Source organism: Coffea arabica, chromosome 10e (assembly GCF_036785885.1).
Source record: "Coffea arabica cultivar ET-39 chromosome 10e, Coffea Arabica ET-39 HiFi, whole genome shotgun sequence".
Classification (NCBI taxonomy): domain Eukaryota; kingdom Viridiplantae; phylum Streptophyta; class Magnoliopsida; order Gentianales; family Rubiaceae; genus Coffea; species Coffea arabica.
Genome location: NC_092328.1, coordinates 48,231,371 through 48,258,718, shown reverse-complemented (window position 1 = coordinate 48,258,718; position 27,348 = coordinate 48,231,371). Strand labels below are relative to the sequence as shown.

Sequence of the window (27,348 nt, the reverse complement as noted above, 5' to 3'; positions counted from 1 at the left end):
AGCAGCAATCAAGAGGCCAATTTGAATATACTTGTAAGTACACTATTTGTCAATGTATCTGCATGTGTCCTGAATTGCATTAAATATGACATGTTATATACGTATGTAGTAAGAAGGTTCGATATGTTTACAAAAACAAAATGGCCAGTAAGCACATCTCAAAAGCTTTAAGATTGGGAGATCCTTTTAAACAACTCTACATTTGCAACTGAACCGCAAATACCTAAACTGTAATCCTTCAGGAATATCGCTGAATCTGGATGAGCAGGATTGCCTGCTTGAGTAGGCAACTTGCTTAGCTTGTCCAATGAAAGGCTCAAAGTGATAAAAAGTTCATCCCCGAGAACATTCTGCCAGGGCTCTCTTGTGTGCCATTTGAAGCATTTTCCAGCCCTTGCAACTCATCTTTCCTTGCTACCTCTAGAAGTAGAATGAGTTGCCCCCCTTATTACTTGCAGCATCTCTACAAAGCATTGAGCGCACTTCAACTATAGATCGAGGATGCTCCAAGTCCTTGTCTTGTAGGGAATTCCCAAGAAGCTGCTGCATTTGTGATGCAAAAATATCATCCAAAACCTGCATATACCCACCCCATGTGATAAACTTCCATCAGAAAAAAATGGAATGAGATTGCAATTAGTTGCCCTCTACATACTGTAAGACGAAGATGAACCCTATCCACCAAAAGACAAATTTCTAATCATGGTTAGGGACTTAGGGTTCAGGAAATGGGGCCTCGTTTAACCTCCAAAGCAACTTGTATAACCAATAAATATTGTACAAAGGATGTGTGTGTACTTACCGACACAGCAATCCGAGATCCCTTGTACCATGCCCTATTCTCTTTCCTGCTCTCCAAGAAGCTTAAAATATCCTATATAGCAAAGAAAAAAAAAATTCCTGAGAAACAAGAAAACAAGAAATTTGCCACTACCAGTGCAAACTTCACACAGCAGTAAAATATTCTAGCTTACCTGTCCCATTTTATCCCAGTAGCCTCGACAACATGCGATGAAAACATGAGACTCAAAGATGGAATGCATATGATTAATTGAGCTGGCCAGAAGGTCCTTAAGAGGTTGCATCCTGCTCCTGACATCTGATTCTATCACAGTGTCCTTGGAATCCAGCAAAATCTTTTTGAGCTTTGTACTCCCCTGTACCTTTGTCTGAGGAAAAGCCAAAAAAAGATAAATAAAAATAAACAATTTAATGTTAAGTTACATGTATTTTGAGGAATCCAAGGCATGTATTCTGCTAGTGCTCAAACTCTAGCCTGTACACATGTTAATATGATAACGTTCAAGGCTCTCAAAAATGGTTTATTTTAGTTTTTATTTTTATTTTTTTAAGGTATCTACAACAGAATATTATAACGTTCAAGACTCTCAAAAATGGTTTATTTTAGTTTTTATTTTTACTTTTTTAAGGTATCTACAACAGAAGAACAATTTCTTCCCCTCTATCAAAATAAGTCTACAATACAATAGCAATTGTCAGTCAACATCACCAACAATATGACATAATTTAGTGATGGTATTCACAGATTTTTCAGAAGCTATTCTTAAAACATTGGGTTATTGGAGGTGCAATATGTCCTACCGAGAATTTTTCAACTGAAGAGCTCAAGGTTACTCACATTTTCCACTAGTTTCTCAACAACTGCTTGCACATAGTTTCTGAACTTCGACCTAAGCATTACAGTCACCTCACTTAAACGCTCTCCAGGGGCTGTGTTTCCACCATCAGGGATGCATGAGCCCCAAGACTTCAGTTGCTGCTCTATCTTGGGACGCAGAACATCAAGCATTCTCTTCATTGAGTTTAAAAGAATGCCAAGCTGGAAGAAGAGAAAACAAAATTTCAGATCAAAACAGTGACAGGGATTAAACAACTTGATATTACGATAAGTCGACTCACCTCATCAGGTACCACGTATGCAGAAACATTTCTTCTGGCAAGCTTCTGCACATACTTGAGACCAAATCTTTTAGGTGCCAGGTTTTCCTTTAATGGAGCCAAAACATCGGCATATTGCTTCTCAAGAGCGTCAACAATTGCCTTCTCAACATCGGCAACAGCCTTTTCGCAAAAAAATAAAAAGGTTTCAGCTCTTTCTTCAGAAAATAATTCTGTGCAATATATTTTAGCTATAGTGCAAGCAACCAAAACCGAAAGGCAAAAGGTCAATGAATTCATGAACACATACATTCTCCAACACAAATGTGTACTCTGGCCAGCGACGAATGATAATCTCATAATCATTTAATGTCTCTTTGAGGCGATCATACATGTCATCAATAAATGGGGTTGTTGAATGCTGGGTCCTAACCCCAGACCATTTCACCTGTACATCATTTAAGTTATTTCAACCACTAAGGTAGAGCAGGCAAAATATGGAAAACGATGAAAACTGTAAGAGACTCCTATATGATGCCATTTACTTATTTTAACTGGTTTAACCAGTTCATTTACAAGAAAACATCAGCACATTTGCATTAAATTGCTTTCATCAGCACTCAATGAGTAATGAATAAAAGAAACCTATGACTTGGTAAAGTCATAAATGCCGAGTATAAAAGCAACAAGCTCTACCAGCAATGGCAACATACACTTAACGCAAAACCCAAATTCCACACCCACAAAGAATGAAAGATGATATTATTGCAGTTGACATTGTGGACATTGTTTTAACTGCACATAACATTGGCCTATGAGAAACTTTGCCACACATTATATGCAACAAAGTTGCATAAAAATATTTACCTTGTCTAATTTGCATGATTCAAGTAGAGAGAGGCGTTTATCTTGTATCCACAGAACAATGTACAAATGAAACAACTCCTTTGCATCAACTCCTCCTTTAACAGGTCTAAGAAAGAGACAATGCCATTAGTGATCCAGTCTGAACACTATAATTTGAAAGAAGAGATATATGTAGGAAAAACAACAGTACTTGATATTCCAGCTCAAAAGATCCCTCTGAAAATCTGCAGTTGCTATCACAAGTTCTGTTACAGGAGGTGAAGGACCTGTTGGAGGGCATGCAATAAGGAAAGCACGCAACCTACTGCACAGTTCTGCACTATATATAGCTGAAGAAAGGTTCGGCAGGTCTATAAAACTGCAAAAGAGGGAAGAATGTTAGCTAAGTGGCTATGTGGTCAATCATTTGCAGCATGACATGACTGACTCAAATAATTGACAGCAGTTGGAGAAAAAATCCTTAGGTCCAGGCTGAAGAGAAACATTTCCATTGAAGCATAACACATAATCAAGCTATATCAAAATTCTCCAGAATCTTAAATGGGCTTGATCAGTCCTTGGAGATCCTTTTTGTCATGGTGTTGCAATGGACTTTAAGAACAGATGTTTCGTAGAAACAATCGGAATTTCACAAGCAGGACCAAAACTTTAAGGCACAAAGGGAACACATCTAGTCCACTCACTTCATTTTGCACGCTACACATTCTAAAGAAAATTTATTGTTCTAACCATGCCACGGCAATTGCAAATTCTTCAGTTCCACGGATTTTACTAGCATTCAAAGTCTAAGATCAACAGTTGGGCTATGTCATATGAATTTTTACCTAGTTTCAATACCACATCAACATCACAAACAGGGGATGGGAGAGAAGAATTTCCAGTATTTAGTCCCATTTTTCCCAACTAGAAGACATCACACAGAAATCCAGCATATGAAGGCAATTCAACATACTGTCTATAACAATAATAGCAGCTTGAATAAGGAACTGTGAGCAGAGAGACAAGTACATGATTGTCTCATTGTCTTTCAAATGCTTTACTTCAAATCAAGCACCTAGAAAAGTCTAAACCAATTATACCTGGGAAGTATATCTTGATTGTGGATCTCTATATCGGTAAAAATTTCATTCTTGACATTCAAGCATAGAGTTTTCATCTTTTGATATGCAGTAGAAATAGTTAGGGAATCCATCAATATGCCTTCATTGTTGCCACTAACATATTCATCAGTCTCAGTCAAGTGCCTCCTTGATCGCTTTTTTGAAGCGGCCTGTACAGGTGGTTTTAATCCACGAAATATGAGAAAATAATCATGTAACAAGAAAAGGGGACATCAAGGATTTTTTCCTCACCAACCTGGAAGTAACTGTAGAGCTTATTCTGTGCCTCTGGAGATAGTATATCGTGACAAAGTTTGTAGAGCTCAACAGCTGGCTTCAACACAGGTGCTGCATGCCCAGTAGCAGGTCGAAAAGTGTCCATAATTCCCGAAGGTAACGATTCATCCAAGGATTTGTAATTTTGGAAAACAAGGGCAAAAATCTGTTCAAGCTGATCCTCAATTTCCCCTAAAATACGATTCTGGAGCAAGCAGCCAAAAATGAGAAACAACATTAAGAAGAGAGATCAGCAATGGTAGATGATTTTTGTTTTCTCACACAATGTAAGCGACAAAGAAATAGGCTGATGAAATAAATTAGCATGCCATCATCAGAAGACGATATTATACCTCCTGGCGACTCAATGAGGTTTTGCTATGGCCCTTCATCAGGACAGGGTAAAGCAGATCATGCACCAGTGTGAGACAGTCAGCAGTAGGTGTGGCCACATCCATCACATAAGAAAGATATCTGCAATTTCAGCAGGACACAGAGATAAGTGATCAAAACAAAGCTTATGTTCTAAAAAAGACATGGTCATACTAAGCATATGAACCACAAAAAGTACAAACAGCAGCAGAAAATTCACTCTTAATCAGCTTGAACATCAAAGTGACTAATGGAACAGTAATTCTGTACCTAAGTTTTGTGTATGCATCAGAAACCCCAAAATATGAAGCAAATTCCGTCAGTAACCACTTCCATGGACCATGCAGCACCAAATTTCTTTGCTGAAAATGCTCAATCTTCATAGCAACTTCCAACGCCAGGTCATAAGCCACAGTTTCTGCCACTGAGCCACACTATGCAAATAAAATACCATGTATCAAACAGCAGTCCAGTTCCAAGGTACTTTTGACTATCTTATGACATTCTATAAGAATGACAGACCAAAGAAGGGATTTCAAAATGCATACAGCCTTTGACTCATTTTTTTTCTTTTTATTTTCCCTCTTTTATTGTATCTGGATACCTGTCTATATTTACTGGTGCATATGATAATGTTCATCATAAAGGTGGCTGGGGACAGTATTGTGAATGCTTCTTGAAGACTGATTACACCACTAATCTTTTGGTTCTACTGTTGATGGTAGGGTTAGAAAGAGATAGTTTAAATAGATGTTAATAATTTAACAACCAACCTTAAGGTGACTATTTTCATCAATACCCGTTGAATAATTAATATAGAGTTGCACTCTCCCAACCAGCTCATGCTCTGGCTCATGATAAATAGACCACCATCTTAGCTTTTCACCCTGCAAGTAGCCTCCATATTGAGATCCAATCTGAAACCAAACCTAACAAGGGGGAAAAAAAAAAGGTAAAGACAGCCTTTAAAGATATTTTTTAACTTACAGGATCCTCTGCAATAGTAGCTACTTGAGCAAGGACTCGACCACATTGCTTCCCCTTGGAATCCTGGACTTCAACAATTAGATCGTCTCCTAGGCCATCAGGAAAACTGTAAAGCTGTCAACGCCATACTAAAGCAACACGTCAAACAAATGCATAGAGTTAAGAAAAACATACAACATATGGGTTTCACTAGATCCCGGCTGCATTCTAATAGCATCTTCTTCACTGGAACTCTTGAGTCGCAGTAAACAGGAGTATGCTTCTACTAACATGTACAAAACACCAGTAAGTATCTTTACAGTTATCCACTGACTCAACAAAGTATCAGTACATTTAAAGCATAATACTAGTTATAAGAAAAGAAAACTAGAAGACTTCTGCTTTTTCTTTAATTTTCTTAAATTTCACCAACGGAGCATAAGCTGGTCTACGTCACCATTAATAGGAACAGAAGCTCCAGATCATGGCAATTTAGATTACAGCCAGAAAAAAGGAGTTGCTTGAATGAACAGCACAGTAGCAATGCCAGACATGATAGAAGTGTTACCACTGCTTATAATGGTAGACATTTCTTTTAATGATAATTAAGTTTACTACATTATACCATCTCATGTGTGGATTAACCATTTCTTATGCACACTTGTCAAAAGCAACATGAACTTTACTGTTAGTTGGAAAACTATTAGCCACTCAAACGCCAATGCTTCTGACTTGTCAGATACAAAAATCTCCCACAGAATTGAAAATTAGTAGTGTATGCACACCTTGTACTTCATAGGATGATGAACTACTGCGCAATGTTGCCACACCAACTTTCAGGAGTCCAGAAACTTGTTTTATGTATTGAGTGCCAGCCTGAACATATGCCAAGCTCTGGCGTGAAAAAGAACCATTTGATACACGAGGTGCAAAACGGACTTTACGCACTGCTCGCCAACCAGAGAAAACAGCCGATCGCAGTTTCGAACTGTGAAAGCGGACAGATTCAATCTTTAATTTTGGTACTTTCACCAATGCAAAACTGCAGCCCTTAGGTGGGTCGAGACCTAATTTCACCTTCCTTACTGCAAAAATGAGCAGAATGTCAAAAGTAGTTTCTCACACAATCTCAGTGAGTATAAAAGATCTGATACAAAGAACTACCTTGCACTTTCATCTTCCCAACCATTTTTTTAGGTTTAGCAGCAGAACCTTCTGTAGGAAGCTCAGAAGACCGCCTTGACATTAATTCCTCCTCTGATTGTAATAGCACTTGCTGCAAACTGTAGCATACAAACAGTAACAGATTTGGAGTGAAAACTATGACTAAGATCACAAACACTACTGTATTGCCACTGAAGCAAAGATAAGGCTCATTAAAGGGCAAACAGTTTTCAAAATAAGAAAACGGATGTCAAAATTGAATGAGAACATATGCAAGTTTTAAGCTTAGACATGCATGTGCATTAGGATAATGGAATCACTTCTAATTTTATGGATGTGCCACCAGATTCAAACTTCAAGCAACATAATAGTTGTTAGACTGCACAAAAGAATAAATTATTGTCTTCTCTAACAGTTTAACCTTCTACAAGTTAATTATGCACCATGATATAACGAAAACTCAAAAGGTCCTGGGTTCAATTCTGACTACGATCCATTAATGTAAGCACATAATGGCCTGTTCAAAAGAAAAGTCTAGCTAGTATGTGAGAGTGGCATAAAGTGTATTACCATATAAATGACTCTCTATTACATGATGCAGCAAGGTTGGCACTAAGAACTCAGGTGATGAGTCGGTAGAAATAGTTTCATTCATGATCATCTAAATCATCATGCAAAAAATGTCCATCCAGTGGAATCACTTTCAAGATATCTAAAATCACTAAGATTGTGAGATAATTAGTCAATAGAAAAGTCTGTTTCATGATGACTAAAATCATTATGTAAAAAATGTTGACCCAGTGGAAACGAAATTTATACGTCTCACTGGAGTTCACAAAATCCCTTTTCAAGAACTTACTTGAAGGCATTTCGTAGCAAAGCACATTCATTCTCCAAAAACATGGGAGCTTCCATGCACCCCCTAGCCCAGGCATGCAGGCAAAGTCGAACACATGCGTCATAAGCAATCACAGCGTGCCATGGTCCTAGTGCACTGAAATTGTTTAATGGTATAAGTCGAGATAATAGCAGTGAGCAGATTGTTTAATTGCAATGGGTAATGTTGTAGTTAAACATACATAGCATGAAAATTGGGAACGCGAGTTGGATAAGTGCTTGAGGGGATGCCACTTTCCACAGCAGCAGCAGTCCTACATAAAAAGATAACATTTTCTCCCTTTATGCAAGAAAAAATGGATCATACAATGTTTCTATGGAACCAAGTATCTGATGACTAAAGATACAAAACTTAAAGTCTGTGCCAACAGTACCAAAAACAAATACAAACCTCACAGTCGAGTCACGAGTGTATTTCGGAACATTATCCTGTTGACTAATTCCTGGAGACCTTCCCAAGTTATCTTTCTCAGCTTTCATGGAGGACAGGTACTCCATTTTTGACACAGGACTTGTTTCCCTGTCTATCTTAATTTCCCCACCAGATCCACAAAATGGAGGTGCACTTGGAACATCTTCATCGGAGAACCTTTGCTTCTCCAAATTCCTAGAAGTTACATCCTGCAGAAAAATAATTCACCATAGTCAGAAGAATGTTCAACTCTGCAGCAAGGTATAAAAGATAAATGTTGTACCAATAATAGGTAACAACACATTCTATTTAATATCAACCAAGACTAGATCCCATGCAGAAATTATATGTTGGATATAATTATCAAAATTGATACGTTTGACTATACTTGAGAATGATTCACGCCCTACAGACAAATAACATACATAAAGCTCCCCATTCAAACAAGTTTACAAGAATTAGGGCACTTGATTGCCAAGTACTTCCTGATCCTTGCATATATAACTGTGAAAAAACAAGCTTCTTTACAAATTAAACTAAGTCAACTCATCAAACTGGGTAAAATTTCACGTGAGAAAATGAAATTTGTTTAACTAATAGCATCAAAGGGTACAAAGTAATGTGGCAAACATAAAGCTAAATCCTATCAGAAAAAAATCAATTATGTTGTTCCCAGAAAAGTTGTGTTTATCAAATAAAATTTGGTGTCTGATAAAGAAATGATCCTCAAGTCAACAAGGGTTCATAGTCTAGCAGCAGCAGCAGGAAAATGTCAGCCAACTTTCAGAGTTAAAAAGAATTGCACCCATCAGTGCAACAAAATAGAAAAGAAGCAGCAATCAACAGAAGATATCCAGGGAAACTGAAAATTAGAATCCTACTGCATCTCATTCTACGAAGAAACTCAAGTTTGTGCCACGGTCATTGACAGCAGACTGATTCTCAGGTTCCAAAACTATGCATTTTAGCTTGAAGCTCAATAATCCACATCTTGCTGATTGAAAAATAACCATGGACGATATGAGATCTTTTATAGTTTCTTAGGACATGATAGGTCAGTAGAGACAACAGAAAGAGTTCAGATCTACTTTGTTGCCATGACATGTTTTCTTATATCCAAAGATTGATTAAGAAAATTTCCTCTTAATGCTTTCGGAAATTTTTTTCCAAAATAAAATGTAAAAGACATGGAGATCACAGCTCTAGAATGTTTCCTCCCCATCAACTGAGGAAGATAACCAGTACAAACAAGGAAAGGTAAAGATGAAGCAAAATGATCTGCATACACTTTTCACCTCTTATTCTTTATTGACCAAGCTAATAACCTAAAGTTCCAAAATGTGGCAGGAATATGAAAATATTGCAAAGAGATAAAATTCATGTTAAGTACCTTCTGTCTCATACTATCCATCTTCACTTTTGAAGAAGCACTGGACCCGTAGCCTTGTGACACATAAGTCCTAGTGGGTGGGACAGTCCCATTATTGCTCCCTAATTGAGTGGTGGAGAATTCGGAGCTTGCAGCAGAATCAGAAGATTCATCCTCTGTATAAAGACCGTTTCCAACAGAATATCTATTAGCACCCCTCATCAATCTACCAGCCACATATCCCTGCCCTCTCCCTAGGGAATCTCTTGATGAAGTAAGATCATCTGAATAGAGGGCATCACTGGCATACTGAGGGGCACGCCTTGACACAGGATTGTAATACTTTGGAGCCGTGGTGCTTCTGGGAACTCTATCATCCTGTGGTGATGAGTCAAGGGAATATCTTCCACCATAGATCTCCTCTTCCGAATCCGTACTCATGTCATTATCAGAAGCTGACCTACTGTCATCTATATCCCCAGGGATAACTCTGGAAGTTGGAATGACTCCAGATAGTTGAGCACTCCGGAAAGCCGGTGGGGGCAACCCAACACCCCTGCCTCCATTTCTTATACTCGAGAGAGGATCTATTTTGGGCCTTTGGTTTGTAACTGATAAAGGGACTTCAGCCCTATGATTACCAGAACCCTGAAATTTAAAGAAACAGATACTTCAAAACCATCATTACTTATTCAACAATTAGCTCAACAATCATTTCCATCCACATTTACTTTCTTTGTGCAGAACAGCTAATGAAATCAACATTCTTGCAAGTTTTTATCCAATACGCTATTCTCTCACATCGTTTCTTCCTTAAATTTCCAGTTAGACTCTGTTGCTTTTGTTTTCTCGACAATTAGAATGCATAAATTGTGATAATCAGGCACTTTTTTCATGTGACTGTGAATTAGAACTACACAGGAGAAAGAATTACAAAGAGACTAACTTTGGATTTGAATTTCAGAAAATTCAAAAATACAACAAAACTTTGAGAATCACTTCGCGTTCCCCAAAAATTACTCCCAAAAAAAAAGGAAAAAGAAAGAAAGAAGTAGAAGAATTTTACTAATGATCAAAAAAATGCAGGTACTTGCTTCTTCTCCAATTTTCAGTTTTACAAATAATTCATTGCTTTTGTTTTACAAATAAATCATCAAGCAGTGTAATGAGGCACTCGGTTTCCAGCTAAAAAACCAATAACAAGTACACTTTAGTCAAAAAGATATTCCGACAGACCCTGATATTTTGAATTTGAATTCGAATTCTGAAAAATCCAGAAGCGTAAAAGTTCCAACAAATAATAATTGTTCCACTTCACATTACCCATAAGAAACAATCAAAACCATTGTGTTGATGCTCAAAAGCCCAGATAACCATTAGAGTACAAAGAGAAAAGCCAACAAACTCATTACCAGAAAAAAAAAAAGTAAATTTTTGATGATCATTAAATTTGTCGAAACAAAATGCCAGATTGTTTTGAAGGAAGCTAACCTCTCTAACCCACTTCACGGCATGGTCGTCAAGTCCTTCTGTAAACATCTTCACTTCCTCCTCCTCGCCTGGACTGAACCAAAAAAGGGGAAAAAATAAAAGAAAAAAAAAAATCAAATCAACCATGTATCCTTATAAAACATGAAGAAACATCAGTACTTACGAACAAAGCTTTACTTACATAAACAACACAAGTCTCTCTCACAAATCACACACACACACACACAGAGACAGTACTAGATTTATATGTATGAACTCAAGAAATTTGAATCCAAAGACTGAAAAATCTACTTAAAAAAAGGGAAATGTGGATCGAAGAGAAGATTTGGAAGCTGAGTGAACTTCCCAAAAATGGCCCTATTCCGGATATCACTCACTCTTCACTTCTTCACTTACTTGTAAAGAAGAAAAGTCCAAAAGCTCTGAGTCCGGGAAGACTCTGGTTTTCTGCTGCTGCTAATTAGTAATAGTAGTAAATTCTGCTTCTTCCCTCTGTTTAAATAGAATACTTAAGAGAGAACAAAAAAAAAAAAAGGAAATTTTTTTTCTTTTTTTATTTGTTTATTAGGGAGTTTCGTCGTGCACGATGTCGTTTAATTGGTTTGTAATAACGGGACAGCCGAGAATAACTGATGTTTGATTATTTTATGAGAAAAATTAAAGAGGTCAGGTAACTGAGAATTCTTCCGCGAATTAAGAGCACGTAATTAACGAAAAAGTAACAGTACGAGGACCGACGTGGCGGAGGGGGGAAAGTGGGGTCCGAGTTTTAAGCCTAAATTCAAAACAATATATTGAGTTTGTTTGGACAAGCCAAATTTGGTTTGCAAAATTTGTTTTCACAAATCCCAATCACCTTTTTATCTTCCCAATCACCTTTTTATCTCACATACATCACATCACAAAAAGTGCTACAGTAAATATCTCAAATAAATCATCCAAATAAACTCTTATCCAAACAAACTCATTGTTTTTTATTATTTTTATAGTATTAAGTGAAAACAGAAAGGAGTCGAACGTTGTAGTGGGAAGGGACATCTTTGCTTGCTTAGTACAAGAGTCTCGGTCACATGGGTTGGTGGGCCCTTGCTATTTGGCACTTTTGTTGCATTTGGCTATTATATTCTTTTCTTTTTTGCCCCTTTTTAATTCTTGAATTTTTACCCCATTCTATAAGTTAAAAAGATTTTGGAGAGAGATTTATAAGTAGAAAAATCTGAATTTAAAACCTTCTGCTTACCTTCAAATAAAAAAGGTACACTAACTCTGCTCCAGGCCACTTATAGTAATTGTCAGTACATATAATATAGAAAATTGCTTACCCAATTCTAAAGTTAAGGTATGTTATATGTGCACTAAGTCACTTTTAGTGATCGTCATGCAAACTGGATTAATTTTGTATATACTGACAGTGCAGTAATTTTTTATACTAGTAGCTATGTATGTATACCATATGTGCATATTTAAATTTGAACTTATGTTATGTGACATTGATATAAACTTATTAGTCTAAAGAAAATATGACTAGACGGAGAGAACTTTTCTCCATTACACCCCAATAAATTTAATTTAAAAATTGTTTTTGAAAATCAACGCCATTTATAATACATTTCATTACTTGTATTAGTTATACATAAAATATGGTATGAAATTGACCAAGTTTTGTCACCTGATTAATCATTGCAAATTTTTCATAATTTTAACCCGAGGAAAAATACACTTTTCATCCTCAAAGTTTGGGGGTTGACCAATTTCATCCTCAAAGTTTAACCCCAAACACATTTCATTCTCAAAGTTCCGTAATTTTGACCAATTAAGGACAATTGACGGGAATTGGAGGACAAATCAAATATTGGGACGGAACTTTGCGCGTGAGAAACACGATTCGTCAGATCCAACTTTATACCCAACATAACCGGGTCAAACCGAATGGAGCCACTTTTTCTAACGGACAAAAATGCACAAAATAGCAAAAGGAAAAAAGCTCCTGTCTTCTCCTTCTTTCTTCTCCGTTCTCAGCCCTAAAAATTTTTTTAGCCAATCGTTTCATCCACTTTGACTCATTATAAGGCTTTACGTGTGTTTTATTTCCCTTTTAGAATATGACTCATTGTAGTATATAAATCCGCGTAGTTAGGTCTTTTATAATCATTTCTCCTTTATCAAATAGTAATGAAACTTTGATTGATCAATCCAATTGTTGAGATTTTTCTCTTGTTATCATCAAATTTTTTATTCTGTGTTCGGGGTTTGAACATGATTCCACACCCCGCTTGGCTGTCGCATCAAAAACACTAGATAACATATCTTTTTTTAGCAAACCCTAGGGTGGTAGGCAAATTTTTCCTTAGGTCTCTGTGTTGGCAAGTGAGTTTTTTAGATATTTGTCTAAAATTTTACTGTAACTTACTGTAAAAGTTTTTAAACAAAAATTTAAAATGTGTTTTTTTTAATATTTTGAAGTGTATAGTTTGAAAATTTTAAAAAGTTTTTTGAGGTTACTGTAGCTAAAATTAGCTAAAGTTTTTAAAAAACTTGTAGCAGACAAACTTGCCAAAAAACTTGTCTGCCAAACAAGGTGTAGACATAAAAGGTGCTTTTCACAAAGATGACAACCAATTAACTATTAAACCGCTCTCTTATCGTTTGAAAAAAAAAAATTAACTATTAAACCGCAATAAAAATGGAAGAAAGCCACTAATTGGTCTACATCTCCAAGATTGACAAAGTGCTCTTTTCTTCTTCTTTTTTTTTTAAAAAAAAAAATTTCTGAGTTAGGAATCAAATAAAAAGAGTCCTTTTTTTTTTCCTCAGCAACGATAGCAGACTGCATTGATTCACAAAAGTATTGAGTTTTACAAAAGTGGGATAACCATCCCAAGTATCAGTCCTTCCTGGTTAGGCAAACAGGGAAATGGATTTTCCTTGCTAAGTCAGCCCTCAGATCTGTTGCAAAATTTGCTAATCTTTTAGTTATTGCCTACCCAAAAACACACACACACACCCATCCATTTACTTTTTTTAGATACAAAAAAAGTGAAAGAACACGAAACAAAGAAAGAACTGAGAATGAAGATATCCTTGAGCACGTTCTCCAGGACTGCACGCTTTTAATTCTTTGTTTGCAACTGCTCTATCAAGGTCTTGCGATCTGATTCCACTCTGCTGTCCCACCTCTGTTCCCTTGCTAGAGTCCAAGATGGATAAGTTTTAGTCAGTCATGCAAGGCCACTGCCACTGTATATCCTTTTCTTCCGCTGCCATTGAAAAACAAGCTAGCTAGAGTCCAAGAGAGTTGTAAGTTTACTTAGCTTATGATGCCTGTGCTTTCCACGAACTCACTCGCTGTATCTTAGGTAGATGCCACGTCTAAGTGAAGATAAGATCAAAACTCAGCTCAAATTTGCAATGACAGGGTTTATCACATTCAAGCAGCCCTAAAAAGATTCGTCTACAAGCATGCCATGGTCCTATCTTTCCTCATGTACGAATGTTCGAGAGGGATTTGTCTTCCTCATGGAATATAGACAGCACCCTGATGGACTGTAATAGCTAGGATTACTACTCTCTGTTCTTTATGGAGTGAAACAGGCAAAGTCCTTAAACGTCATCAGACGGGCGAGGTCATTCCCTATTAGGATTACTCTGCGTTATTAATATGTACCCGTGTTTTGCTGCTCAGCTTCATTTTTTTCTCGTTCGACACAAACAAGAAGCCCATTTAGTTAAATTATCGGGAATGAAAGTAGGATTTTTTAGGCTGATTTCACTATATACAGATTTAGTAATCAGCAAGAAGGAAATAACACAAGACAAGATTGTGTTAATCACCCTTATCAATTAATGATGAAACCCTATGATTGACAGAAAGCCATTTTCCATCAAAAAAATTTTACGTTTTCTGTGAATACATTTTTCAACCATCATTTACTTACATATATCAAATACTCTACGTTTTTTACTAATATATATATATATATATATATATAGAAAATTGCAATCGAAACCGGAAAGTACCGGAAAGTACGTCAGTATTTCCTGTCAACATATAGAGACTGTGTGTAGAATGTGCTTTTGGTGTCTAACCAAAGTTGTTAATGGTTTTTGAGAAGTCAAAAATGTTGTACAAGCCCAGCCTAAGGCGTTGCTATGGCATATTTTCTTGTACTATAATTGACTACAAATACGCATAACATCAGATGTTTTCAATCTGAATCAGGTGCTTCGTGATGTTTCATAGATCATGCAAACTTTATAAGTACCAAATTCAATTGCTGAGACCAGAAAAGAAATATGTGTGATCCTTCCAAACGATCCTGTTCACCATGTCACTCACATTCATATACTTTTTCTTTTTCTTCACGACTAAGCCAATGCAGGGTTTTGTACGCATGGAAACATCCAAAAAGATAGGATATGGCCGCGACTCAGAACTAAGGTGTAGTACATATAAGATAGAATTGAGCATTACTTTAGTCATATAGTAAAATAAATGGTAGAAATAGAAATTACTAGGAAACAAGTTTTCAGAATCTGGCATTCAATTCGGTTTATCTCCAATCCCTAATAGTATAACGCTAAAAATATATACCGTCTCTAAAACTATTATAGACAACTTTTTCTCTATTTTTTTTTTCTTTGAAACAGTTAATCTCTAGTTAAAAATGGTTTGTGTCGCTTAGATTAGGATAGATTAGACTCCCTCTCCATTAGATTAGAATAGATTAGGTTATAAAAATATTATCGTTGCTGTAAAAAAAATGATCTATGTCGCTTCTTTTCTTTCTTTCTTTTTTTGGGATGGGACATTAAAGTATTAGAATTGTCTCTCTAGACCATTTACTACCATAGTTACTAAAACTCAAGACTCCATATAGAGCTATCTAAATATATAAGAGAAATAATGGAAGAATATAAGTAGTGCATGCATCTAAGTCCCGACGTCCCTTGGATTACCATTTTTCCTCAAAAAAATTTTACAATTTTTCATGAATATATTTTTCAGTCATTTTTAAAAAATAGCAATTGAAACGAGTATATTGTAACTAGGGATTATGTAGTGTGTCATCATCAAGCAATTGTAATTAAGGGTTATGTAGCATGTCATCAAATTTCTATACAGCTCTACGTGTGAGAATCCATTAATTGTTTCAAGTGTTTATACTTCAGCTCGATAGATTCATGCCTGGGCCTAAAATAGTATTGTATGCTGTCCTTGTCGACGTGACGTTGTGAACAAAAGAACAAGAACGAATGTTTGTTCAAGTAATCCAATAGTTGAATAGGGAGGGAGGGTATGGTTGTTCTATTCTCTCTTCATCATTGGATGATCCACTCCTTTTACAAAACTACTACACTGATTTTACTAAAAACTTCAAAACTAATTTCTTTTTTTTTTTTTTTTTTTTTTTGCAGAAGGCAAACCCAATAAAATAAAACTTCAAGTATCCAAAAAGATAAAATAAATAAATAAGGTTGAAATGTGTATTTCGAGCAACCAAAGATAGAATTGCATCAACTAACAAATATATATGGTCTCATCTATGGTGCTTATAATTATTTATGTCCAGATGGGACAGATTAGCTTTGAGATTAAACTGGACGATGAACGTACGAGTGTATTCAAATTAAAGTTGCTTTTGTTAACTTTGGTCAAAATTTGTCAAATGCTCAATTAAAGGTTCACTAATTATACAACCTGAGAAAGATTTGCCCAAAAAATTGAGGAATATTTTTTTTTTGTTTGAATCATATAGAGAACTTTATTTAGTTATTTAGTAAGTAAGAGACTGTTAACAAGAGTTAGAAAATTGCAATTTGATACTGTTGCACGTGTACAAATTTTTTTTTAAATATAACTAGAAATAAATAAAATTTATGACAATTAAAGTGACTTATATCTCGGTCTAGTAATGGAATAAAATAAAAAAATAAAAACTCGAAGTTTGGCATTTTCATACCTAACAATTTTAAACTAATTAAATCATAGGTTCTATTTCTTTTTTGGATGAAAAGATATAAGGGCAAAATTGTCAAATTTAACTTATTAATCATTCAGTTATAAATGTTTATCAAAAAGTATAAATAGGTTTAACATTAAAATTCGGACATTTATATATTTCTTTTCAGTGTTTAAAATTCAGCAAATTAATTATTTCAGTATTCAGATTTCAGAATTCAGAATTTAGATTCAGTTTTATCAAACGGAACCTTAGTAAGTAAGAGACTGTTAACGAGAGTTAGAAACTCGAAGTAAATCCATTGCAATTTGATACTGTTGCACGTGTACCAAAAAAAACAAATTTAAATCTAACTAGAAATAAATGAAATTATGACAATTAAAGTGACTTATATATCGGTCTACTAATGGAATAAAATACAAAAAAAAAAAAACAACTCGCTTGAAATAAGATAAATGCAGAAAATATAATGCCCAAACATGAATGCAGCTTTTACAATCTTGCTTGCAGTAGAGATAAGATGGATTTAAAGGTATCAATCGCTTGAAAAAGAAGGGAAGTTTTTGCAGTTGGAGTTACTTGGTTATAAAAAAAAAAAAAGAAACATATGTGTGTAATTGCGAGAGAGAATAATAGACACACAAAATATATAGTGCAGTTGGTGATTGAGTAATACTCTGTACTAGTAAAACTTAGTTAGGGAATCATCAAAACTTAATATCATCTGTTGGGTAAGCATGACTTGCAAAAAAAAAAAAAAAAAATTTAAAATATCATTCCGCTTGCATGATCGATCGACTTTTATATGCTACCCAATCGACTTAGAAGCCCCACAATCTGCAACTCTCACTGTTGTAGTTATATTCAATCATAAACTATAAAGATGAATACCTGCAGGGTTGAATGAATGTTTAAGGTGGCCATCACTTTAGCTAAGAAAAGACTGGAGAATGATGTGGTTTTGTTTGATGGTTTTCAAATTAAAGCTTTCTCAATCATCATTACAAAATTTGAGCTTCAAACCAGGAACACGGTCATCATCATCGCAGCAGCAGACAAGTCCAACCGTTTGGCATAACTGGTTTTCCATTTTGGAAAATTTGCTACCGGCGATTGCTTCGATCACTATCACGAGTCAAGGTATGTTCACAAAATCATAAATGATGTATAAAAATTCTTACAAATCGTCCACGAACATAGCCCATCAATGGGGTTGGCTATGGTTCAGTTTGATTACTAAAAATCTGTCACCAACAAGGTCGGTGGTACATGTTGCCAACGAAATACGACCAAAAAATTGAACTTAGCATGGATAGCTTGGCAGCAGCTGTCTGTCAGATTTGATGTTTAGTCGCTCAAAGGCCCATGTGACTACTATCAGACAGACTACAGAAAAATTTCAAGATTGTGACCACAAAGTGCTCCAGAGCTGGGGTTGCTTTCTTTTAGTCTGTCATTTTCATCAAATATGGCGACCCAAATTTGAAAAGATTAACTGAGGATTGATTTTGTCATTCTGTTTTATTCTCTCTATTGAGCTAGAAAATGGAAAGGGTGGCAAAGTTTGATTCTGCTTTCACAAGAGTAAGCTTGGCCATTGCACCCGCTTTCTTGCCTTACTTCCTTCAGTTCCCTGCCTTTTCTTCTGGTTTTAGTCAACTAGCTGACATCTTGTCCTCACAAATTACCAAATCCAAGAAATTTAAGGGCAATTTTTTTGCCAAGCCTAAGAAATTTAAGGGCCATTTTAGCTAGTTGAGACATCGCCAAACACCAGCGCTATAACAACATTTTCGTCATTATCTCGAATCCTTTTCTTTTTTCCTTTTTCACTATCAAGAATTGGCTCTTGATTTTGCTCTGTTGCCCTCTGGAATGTAAATTTGGAACTATCCAGGGTAAGCGTTAATGCAGCTTCCGTACACAAAACAACCAACAACCTTACTTGGACAACCCTGATCACTAGTACATTTACCAACTTCAGTCACTTCTTGTTCCAATTTCAATATTCCATGCCTTGGCAGTGCTATAAACGGCCACCAGAATCTTTTCCGCAGTTATGAATACAAAAAAAACAAAAAAAAACAACTACAAACGCGAGGGCCTCTGAGCAGATTTTTCAATCCTAGTTTCCATTGACAGAGATATTTTTATTCGTTGACAAAGCCAGTAGAGCATCTTCAGTTATCAACAACCATAAAAAAATCTGTGGTCAGAACCTATTTTATGTGAGACTCAACAGACAAGAAAACATGAGGCTTTTATTTGTGTGTTTATGCGTACAACTCATCGACATTACACTCGCCCAAGAATACTTTGATGCTCCGAGGTGAACCACAACTGCCTTCAGCAATGATGGCTCTGTCGTTGGCAGCCATATGAGCAATTATCTTGAAGATCATTTCAATCTGCAGACAACAGGGACGGAGAAAACAGTCAAAGAAAATGTAAATGCAAAGATAAACCAATAACATATTAGCTTCCATGGGAAGAAACTGATGAGAGAGATAAAGGGGAGTACATCTTCTGAAGCATGACAACGGTCCGCAACTTCTTCAAGTGTTAAAGGTTCAACGGGCTCTTTACAGCTGAAAAATATTAGCATAGTCAGTGACCAAAGTATTTCAGAGAACATAAATACAAAGGTCAAATGGAAGATGTTCATTAGCCTTCACAAAACTCTGGCAATTTTACGAGTCAATGTATTATTCAGACACCATATGCCACGCCCACAAAAGCATGGTGAGATAGGGTCCTTTTTTTTCTGGCAATTGTCACTTATTTTTCGACCACAATAATTCACTCAACCCTGGAACATTAGGATTTCTGCAGATCTTTGAACTCAGCTGTATTTTGTAATGTTATATTGCACATTGTTATATCAAAAAAGCCAGACCTTACGTTCCAGACACAAGATGGAAAGGATGTTTGTAGCTAACCAATTCTGCATTCTTTCCCAAAAATGTGTCCACAACAAAATTGAAGAACCTTAATCTCTGAAACTGCAAGTATAATGCTTTGGGGCTTCATCATATGAGAATGTTTAAGCGTACCTTGCTTCATTAAGTACAGCAAGGACACGCTTTTGAAGAGCTAGAACTTCTCCTGCTGCTTTTTTGCCTGCTTCGACACCTAATATTCATATAAGAACTGTCAGTAACCACAAAAAATAAAAAAATAAAAAATGACAGGATAAGGAGCAAACAGTGAAAGTTTGATCCCATATACAAGACTAAAGTTGGAAGAAAATCTACAGTTCAGTCAAAAGAGAATCTGAAGTTGCTTCAATTCTTTTCAAAGAAAAATATGTTACCGGGTTGATGGTAAGCATTGATGTTGACAAGTGAGGCGTATATCCCAACAGCTCTTTCATAAAGCGCTACTAAAGCCCCAACAGATCTAGGCGTCACTTCTTGAACAGTAACACTAATAGACTCCCTATCATTTGCATACAGAGCTGACCTTGTTCCCTGTAAGAGTGAGATCCAGTTTCGATTTGCATTATAACAAGAACATAAAGCATCTCAACAATTTTAAGAAGTCTCCATCAATTACTTTCCAATACAGAAAACTTATCGGCACTAATCTCATACAGCACAAAGCATGGAGAAGGGAAAGAGAACCAACATGCAACATCCCAAACAGGTAGTCACCACAGGTAACCCCTGGTTCGAGTTCCCAATCATGACCAGGGGGTCTGTCACGTAACACTTCAATGAAAGTCACAAAGAAGTTATTTACACCCTCCCTCAGCTGTTGAATGTAGCTGCAAATGAAAATATGATGGATTTATCATGACCAAGTTGAAGAAATCTTAAAAAGTCTTAAACTATAAATCACCAATGCTAGGATGAAACCTACGCGTGCTGATCTGTGCTCCCTTTGTTTCCATAGACACTGATCCCTTGATTCACCTGAGCAATCACGAAGCAAAAAGCAACTTTCAAGGAAGAGCATGTCAAGACTTAGAACTTCCAATTTGTAGGAAACTTGACATGATGAATGAATGGGCCCAAACAAAGGAAATACTTTGCGGGAAACATAATATAAAGCTCTAGCCCGCCTACTTTTGACTTCATTTGCAGATTGATTTGTCTAAGGAACATAAAATTTGAGATGACAATTCCCCATATTGAGATGATTACCTATGTATCTCTCTCTTCAGAATGGTTCATAAGGTGAGTGATCAGGTGTCAAGTTTACAAGGCCTCTGGACCATGCTATACACTCATTTTCTAGCTTTTTCATGGCAATTAATCAAAGCACCATGATCACAAGGAAATCAAAAGTTTTATATCAAACAGAAAAAGGTTAAAACTTTGTTCAGACAATATGTCCTAAGAGAAAAAACTAGCTTGGTTTTTCTTTTTTCCATTTTTTTTCCTTCTTCTTCTTTTGTTGTTGTCGGTGGTGGTGGTGGTGGTGGGGGGTAAGGATTGCTCCCACTATGAAGTATGAGATTTATCTCAAATCTTATATACAGAAAAAGGCAAGGGAAAAGAACTCAACAGTTTTGCTAATTAAAGAGATCTCTACATTGTCTTTGAGCGAAGCAAAAAAGAGCAAGGAGATAACCAAAAAATGATGAGCCAAAGGGTAATCAAGGTAATATTTATATCCCACTAGCTAGTCTATGTATTCTAACAATATTTTACTTTTCAGCATAAATTCTTGAGTTGATGGGTGGCACAAATAAATTTTTCCTCCCTTTAGCCTTTTTTTTTGTTTGGTTAATGTTAAATAGTCAAAGATCTACTTAGGGATGGCAACGGGGCGGGGTTGGGGAGGGGGACCCCTCCCCCACCCCCCGCCCCGTTGCCTATTAATTCCCCCCGACCCCCGCCCCGTCCCCCGCCTCCCACTCCCCCCGCCCCGCCCCGCCCCGCTTCCCCCGCGGGGTTAATAAAATTGTCCTCGCGGAGTTCATAAAATTTTATTATAGTTAAATTTTAATAAATAATCAAGTACTAAATATCAACACATCATCAAGTTATTATTCATTGTAATTTTACAATTGAAACTCATAAAAACAATCAAATAAAAGTTATTTGAATACAATCCAACATGATGAAATAAATACAACTAAAATAGTCAAGTTTTCACTTTTGGTACAAATACAATCGCTAATTCATTATTGTGTTTGTGCTTTTTTTTGAAAAAAAAAGTGTTATTCTATTAAGTGTAATTAGAAATTTAGTATAAATGTATTAGTAAATTTAGTATAACTAATTAATAAATTCTATTAGTAGACATGTCTAATTATTCATATAATTGATAATATCAATTATATTACATACACTAATATACATTATATAATACATCTAACTAATAATATCATTATCATAAGTTTATAACTACTTAAATTACATATTATATATATTTATTTATTTATATATATACTTTTTTTTTGCGGGTGGCGGGGCGGGGGATGGGGCGGGGGTATACTCCCCCGCCCCCCGCCCCGTTTCTAAACGGGGGGAAAAATTCCCCCCCGCCCCGAGAGCCCCCCGCGGGGCGGGTGCCCGCGCATTGCCATCCCTAGATCTACTCCCTTTCAAGTGACATTCATAACTTTCAAGGTCAGCCAACAGATCCCACTAGCTAGTCTATGTATTCTAACAATATTTTGATTTTCAACATAAATACTTGAGTTGATGGGTAGCACAAATTTTTTTCCCTTTTGTTGGGGGTGGGGAGCGAGCAGTTGGTGTTGGTTATTGTTAAAATAGTCAAAGATCTACTCCTTTTCAAGTGACCTTCATAACTTTCAAGGTCAGCCAACCGATCCTAAAACACAAATTTCCTCTAAACCTTAACACAGAGAAAACCACTAAAAAATAATAGGATCCAGTATATTCAAATATTTCTTTAGGCAATCAGTAAATGAACTTGAATAAGCAGCTGCATCACCAATAAAACAAGAGTCCTCTACATACAGGATACCAAACTAGTAGCTTCACACCTACCCGATTTCCATCAAGATCAAACTCTTTTCCAAGAGATTCCATGACCAGCTGCTGCAGATATCTACTAAACAATAATAGACTGTCCTTGTAAGGAAGGACAACCATGTCCTGTAGGCATTATAACACGTGGAGAACATCAGCCAAGTTTATGAAAAACACAACCAACTTGAGGTCTAATGCGTCTAATGCTAACTAATGAAGCCAAAGCCAGTCAAACCTTTGACCCAATGCCATCAGTAGCCCAATACCAACACAAAGCTAGCAATGCAGCTGGGTTATTTTTTACCTATAAAACATACAGTTGTGAGCATCAAGCGTATATTAAAGAACATATACCTAGAACTCAGAATTCTAAACTTCAATAATTTTTTGAATATGACTGTCACAGTATTAGTTTGGCAAAGAAACATGAGAAGACAACCTCATTCGGGCTTAGCAGTAGAACTTACCACAGTGGTCCTATTTGCTTCATCCATCAATGCAGCACCAGCAAGCATTTCCTTAATGTCAATTCCCTGGAGTCATAACAACAGTAATTAATTCTTTCTGAAATATAAAAGCACTACTTTGTAAAGCTGCAATGTTTAAAATTAAAATGGAGAAAAAGTATAAACCTGTAGTGCAGCTGGAAGCAATCCAACAGCAGACATTTCAGAAGTTCGACCACCAACCCAGTCAAACATGGGGAATCTAGCCAACCAACCCTCAATTCTTGCAGTATTGTCAAGTAATGAATTCTCTTGAGTAATTGCAACACCCTGTAACCAAAAGTTAGAAAGCAAAGTATCATTATGTTGTGGAACAATTTTAAAGCTATAAACTGCTCCATGGAATCGTTGTGCAGAAGTTATCAGATAAAAATTTCACCACGCACAAGGAAACCATTCGATCATAGCAGCAACATGCTTAGAGAATCAGCCAAGAAACTCGTAGCTGGTGCTTCATGCACATAATTGTTCTTAATTTTGGCTTTTTGCCAATGAGGTAGAGAAGTGCTCCAGGACATAAAACGAATAGAAGTAGAAACAAGAACCTGAGATCAAGACCTGTTTCGCAAACTCCAGGCCAGCTTCACGGAAAGCCTTCTGTACTTCCAGCAATCCATTTCTTGTTTCTGGAGTGCCACCACTCTTGAGTAAAATAAAGGAAATAAAATAAATCATCTAAGATTCTAAGTCATACCGAATATAAAACTAAACCAGAAAGCTAAAGGATGACTTCAGTGAGCACCTTTGAGATCACAATAACAAGTGTGGTTGCTAGCTCAGGACCAAGCTGCGCAATCTGGTGATCAATGCCAGCTGGATCTGTATTGTCTATGAACCTTATCTGCCAGAAGGATGAAAAAATTTGATCAGGTCCACAAAAGAGTAGAGTAGAAGATAAAGTATCATCTAGCTAGGACTTAACAAGTACGTTCTTAACGGGTACCACCAGGCACTTAAAGGAAGGTTTCTACAATAAAGGATCATAAGGTCCTCTACCAAAACAAGATAATTTCGTGACCAATCACCAAATACCTAGAAATTTGACTGGAATCTCCTATGACAATAACAAAACTCAAACTAAATGAAGATGCTTTCCTTGTGAGAAAGCATCATTTGGAGAAGCAACAAATGTACATGTTTATAATTAGTTGATATTGATTGAATAAAATGAATGCTCAATTTACAAAAATCACAATTAATTAGATCCACCTCCCCCCTTTCTGTCTCACACACACAGATAACAAAAAAAACACCCAACAAAGATGGGCCAGGGGGAATCATTCTCAAATGTTTAAAACACATTTATCAAATACCTTGAGTGGAGGATTATCCGGTGCCAGAGCCTCAGCAACAAATTGAGGTCCAAGAGCCGAACCACCAATTCCCACAGAAAGTATTTGTGTAAATCTTTCAGCTGGAGCAGGAGGCTTTATCTGCAGTTTAAACTTTAAAATATTAGATGAAAAAAAAATTAAGTGTAGTAACATTCAACTTTGTTTGGGGATTATCATATGATCAGTATAAAAGTTACTACATACATATCTCATACCTAAAAACCAGAATAGGATCAAAATAATCTTAACTAAAATATTTTTAGCATGAGTTACCCACGTGCAGAAACACATCAAGAATTAGAAAATAAAAAGCACCATCTGTTTGAGGGATAATTTACATGTTACAATAAACTCCCAACCGTTAACTTCTGCCGTTTTCCTGAAATGCACAAGCAGTAAGGTACGTCAAATTCTCCCAACATTTAAAAGAGGGAGAAATAAAAGATCATTTTTATAAGCGTCCAGTACAAAGTCAGAAATCCGAAAACTCCGGTATTGCCTCTACAGCATTAAGTTTATTTGTTACCACCGGAGTTTCTAAAGAAAGGTGTTGATGGGGTTTTAGATGCCTAACCTCTAGATATCCAGAGTTTAAACAGAATATCATACTTCTTTTATTTACTTATTTAGCACAAAATATAATAAGAATACGCACATTACAAACGAAATCAGCACATAATGTTTGCAGCTTTTGCATTCATGCCCCATCATCAGACAGGCCTTAAATGAAGGTTATGCTATTTTCTGCAATCATTTAAAAATCATAACTTTCCAAAATGAAAATCTGCAAAAAATTCACCTCAAACCCAAATCAAGATCACTGGAAAAAGAAGAAAAGATTGAGAAAAGCACGAAACTTTATAAACTGACCTTACCGCTGATGACATCATTTGCAAACTGGAAAACAGCTTCCAGAGTATTCTCAATCTGCAGCCTCAAAAAACTATTAGGTGCAAGCTTAGGGCTCCTCAACCAATAATGACCCACCATCCTCCCTTCATCAGGGTTAGCAATCGCCCCTTTTTCCAGCTCCTGCATATCCTTAAACGCCTTCTGCATTCTGGGCTCCATTTCTTCCACAAATTCATCAGTAAAAGCGACCCGACTGATGTCCAAGTACAGCCCGAGCTCCTTGTGCTGGTACAGCCAGTCTACGTACCTCTTCCACAAGGCCCTCTGATCTTTCTCCAGAGAAACTGCTGATTTTGAAGATAAAGATGAGGAAGAGGACTTCGGAACGGCGTCATTAGTGGAGTTCGCGATTGGCGGTTGGACTTCACGCGCCACCGCCTGGACTGAGAATCTGGTAGTTGCGGGCTTGTTTTGGAAGGAAAGATTGAATTTTTGGAATGGGGGAGGGGTTTGGGAAGGTGGGTTTTGAGTGGGTTTTGGTGGGTTGAAACAGATGCCCGAGAGTGAGGAAGCCATGATTGATTGATCAAAGGTTTTGGAAGAAATAGCGATGAGAACCAAAGTATGGCTCGGCGAGCTTTAGGACATTGGAAAGAGTTGAATTTGAGAGGAGAAAAGCAGTACAGTGCAATGGCAGTAGAAAGTAGTAGATCTTTAAGTGTTATGTTGCCTGCTTTTTTTACAGTATTTGACCATCAAAGAGCATCAGCAATTGAAGTTTGGGGTTTTGATTGGTTGGTGCTTCTCGTGGGGCTCGTGGGCTGATTTTTTAACCTGGAGGAGGGTGACACAAACACAGCAGGCAGGCAGGAATTGAATATTTCTTGATACTCGGTCATCACAGTTCCTTCTCACATCTCACAAAACTTCGAATTTTTTTTCAGATTTTTGCCATATTTTAGGCTGGCTATGGCAGAGATATTTAAGTTATGGCTTGACAGCATGTGTGGTGCGACCTTTTCAAGGATACACAAACGGTGGAAATTTATCGACTTTTTTCAGTTTTCTTTTTTGTGAAATTAAAATAAGGTAGGAGGATATGTTTTTTTTTTCTTTTTTTGTTTCTGAAGGATTTGGAGTTATTCTTAATTTTGGGTTTTGTCTTTTATGAGGAATGTCTGTGTTCTACAAGGAGTTGTGGTGGGAGTTACCTTGGCATATTGATTCAAGCAGTCACTGCGACGGTTCGCGAGCGATTCGATTCATTTGCATCTTTACATAAAATTATTCGAAAGGACGGAGAACAGTACTCGAAATTCTGGATGTTAAAAAATGCTTACAAGCAATAGGCTTGGCAACAGTTAAGAACATGAGGAATCTCATGCTCTTTTTTCCTTTTGTACAGCTCAAATGATGTAAAGCTTCTAAGAAGGATACTCTTTCAAGTTTGGCCCTTTGCTTTGCATTCTGGTCATACTCACCCAAAAATTTTGTGAAAAGCAGCAATTGAACAGAAAGTTGTTTAAAATTGGGCACATTGTGCAATCGTTTCATGCTAAGATGAGTGCTTTGAGACTTGTGAGTTGATTTTGTAGGGGAAAAGTGAACAAGAAGAAAGTGAAGCACCCACTCGGTGGTTGGGCAGATTGATGTCAGCATTGATATTTGCTACTATTTCTATTTGCGCATGGCAAAGCGATTACAAACTTCCTCCATAGAACTTGTGTGGTTAAAAAGGCATAATTGAAACAATAATGCTATACACATCTCATTCCAATCTCATTGGAAACAGATGTGAAATGAATCCTTTTTGATAGAAAGAAACTATTACTACTTTCATTAGTTCATGTCATGAGAGACTTGCATACTATCAAATCAAGTCACATGGTTCTTTCTGACAAAAAAAAGGGCATGAAGAACTGAAGAAGAAGACAT

General features: G+C 36.6%; 2 protein-coding genes across 6 annotated transcripts; both read right to left on the bottom strand.

Annotated features, from left to right (window-relative positions):
- Window positions 1–74: 74 nt before the first annotated feature.
- On the bottom strand, window positions 75–11,298 carry LOC113711607 (uncharacterized). 4 transcript variants are annotated; one of them, XM_072066832.1, is made up of 23 exons: window positions 11,210–11,298; window positions 10,814–10,886; window positions 9,344–9,970; window positions 7,933–8,162; window positions 7,724–7,795; window positions 7,504–7,638; window positions 6,645–6,763; window positions 6,266–6,565; window positions 5,676–5,766; window positions 5,502–5,607; window positions 5,288–5,401; window positions 4,785–4,948; window positions 4,496–4,616; window positions 4,123–4,347; window positions 3,846–4,036; window positions 2,957–3,124; window positions 2,767–2,872; window positions 2,210–2,347; window positions 1,921–2,082; window positions 1,640–1,840; window positions 975–1,169; window positions 803–874; window positions 75–576 (listed from the first exon to the last, which is right to left on the bottom strand). In XM_072066832.1, exons 2-23 carry the CDS (start codon window positions 10,859–10,861, stop codon window positions 421–423), a joined length of 3,741 nt encoding a protein of 1,246 aa, XP_071922933.1. In that variant the 5' UTR covers window positions 10,862–10,886; window positions 11,210–11,298; the 3' UTR covers window positions 75–420. The 4 variants fall into 4 exon arrangements, with proteins under 4 accessions (XP_071922933.1, XP_071922935.1, XP_071922936.1 ...); XM_072066834.1 differs by having other exon boundaries at window positions 5,676–5,763; XM_072066835.1 differs by having other exon boundaries at window positions 5,676–5,763; window positions 10,995–11,281.
- Window positions 11,299–18,886: 7,588 nt separating this feature from the next.
- On the bottom strand, window positions 18,887–26,126 carry LOC113712709 (glucose-6-phosphate isomerase 1, chloroplastic-like). Of its 2 annotated transcripts, none has more exons than XM_072067347.1 (14): window positions 25,432–26,126; window positions 24,541–24,660; window positions 23,970–24,068; window positions 23,786–23,869; window positions 23,354–23,497; window positions 23,189–23,254; window positions 22,957–23,025; window positions 22,740–22,847; window positions 20,635–20,687; window positions 20,401–20,539; window positions 20,087–20,243; window positions 19,827–19,905; window positions 19,295–19,361; window positions 18,887–19,181 (listed from the first exon to the last, which is right to left on the bottom strand). In XM_072067347.1, the coding sequence occupies exons 1-14, from the start codon at window positions 25,987–25,989 to the stop codon at window positions 19,047–19,049; spliced, it is 1,878 nt and encodes a 625-aa protein (XP_071923448.1). In that variant the 5' UTR covers window positions 25,990–26,126; the 3' UTR covers window positions 18,887–19,046. The 2 variants fall into 2 exon arrangements, with proteins under 2 accessions (XP_071923448.1, XP_071923449.1); XM_072067348.1 differs by having other exon boundaries at window positions 25,437–25,598.
- Window positions 26,127–27,348: the final 1,222 nt, after the last annotated feature.